We start from the raw sequence: 1,335 nt of genomic DNA on the forward strand, positions 1-1,335 counted from the left end.
TCCATCCATCCATCCATCCATCCATCCATCCATCCATCCATCCATCCATCCATCCATCCATCTCTTCCTTCTCTATCCAGGGTTCGGTGGGTGATCCTGTGAAGGTTGCAGTAACTATCCTCAATCAAGGTGACCAGAGGAAATCTGTGATGGTGACTCTGGACATCAGCACGGTCTACTACACTGGAGTTCCCTCCTCTGATCCCATCAGAGTTGGGAGCTTCGATCTTGACGTGGAAGGCTTGCAGCGTGAGCATCGAATCTCTCTGGTCTTCTATGGTTTAAAGCGTTCCTCCCATGACTGTTTGGATCTGTGTGGTTCTGTTGCAGAGGAAACTCGCACATTTGAGATTCCAGCTAAGGATTACATTCCTCAGCTGAAACCCAACAGCGGCCTGGAGATCACTGCGACAGGACGAACCGATGATGAAACGGTGACGGAGGTCCAGAAGCTCGCCCTGAAGCCTCCTCCGATGAACGTAAAGGTAAATCCCAGATGTGATATTAATGAAATAGGTTATCTGAACATCACCATTCATACAGAGTTATTGATTGACTTAAATGTTGCAAAACTTTCAGAGGAAAATGAGAAGCTAAAGAGAACAGAGCGTTAAACTAACCGTCACAACATCCCACAAGAATAAAGTGATTGGGGTTAAATCTGCAGCATAATTATGGACTGATAAAGGAATATTTCAATGTTTTTATAATGTAGTAACGAGGAGGAAGGGTCAGGGGCGGGGCTAGATGGGGGGCCAGGGGTGGCCATGACCCTTAGCCAATCATCCATCTGTCACCTTTTTTTTCATTTAATATAGATGGTGGCAACAGGAATACTCTCAAGTGGAACATTCAAAACTTTTTAATTTGTTGTGGTTAATTATGAGCATCAATATAATTATAGATGATAAATACAGAATTCACACTCTTTTCAGAACTAGATTTGGTGTTTTATTGGGTAAAGAGAAAATGACGCGTTTCTGCAGGTGATCTAGGAGTCTTCAGCGAAATCATAGACCGTATTAAATAATCAATTTAATTTAGTTTATGTAAATATTAGTAATTCTAAATATATAATTCATGCAGAATGATCGTTGATAAAAGTAGGTAAGTTTAAGAGGACCAAATGATCAATGGGTCACAACCAGCACCTTTTCTCCCAGTTCCCTTCACAGCAGAGCCTTTTATTAACAGTTTACAACATAATAGGGGTCTTAAACAGAAAACCCTGTAATGATTATCAGGCAGGATGCAGGTCACACACCAGTGTGACTCTGCCTCATGACCTACTGGATGCAGGTCGTAAAAGTTTATGACGCTCCTGATTGAATCACA

At 41.9% G+C, this 1,335-nt stretch overlaps 1 protein-coding gene across 1 annotated transcript in view; it reads left to right on the top strand.

The window, feature by feature from the left end:
- LOC107098907 (coagulation factor XIII A chain-like) overlaps positions 1–995 on the top strand; it is an 8,125-nt gene extending 7,130 nt beyond the window's left edge. Inside the window, exons 7-9 of the mRNA XM_015396797.1 lie at positions 81–249; positions 331–485; positions 987–995. Of these exons, the coding sequence (XP_015252283.1) occupies positions 81–249; positions 331–485; positions 987–995 (333 nt within the window). The remainder of the gene's footprint in view (positions 1–80; positions 250–330; positions 486–986) is intronic.
- The last annotated feature ends 340 nt before the right edge of the window (positions 996–1,335 follow it).

This window comes from Cyprinodon variegatus, unplaced genomic scaffold, assembly GCF_000732505.1.
Source record: "Cyprinodon variegatus isolate N-32 unplaced genomic scaffold, C_variegatus-1.0 Scaffold821, whole genome shotgun sequence".
Taxonomy (NCBI): domain Eukaryota; kingdom Metazoa; phylum Chordata; class Actinopteri; order Cyprinodontiformes; family Cyprinodontidae; genus Cyprinodon; species Cyprinodon variegatus.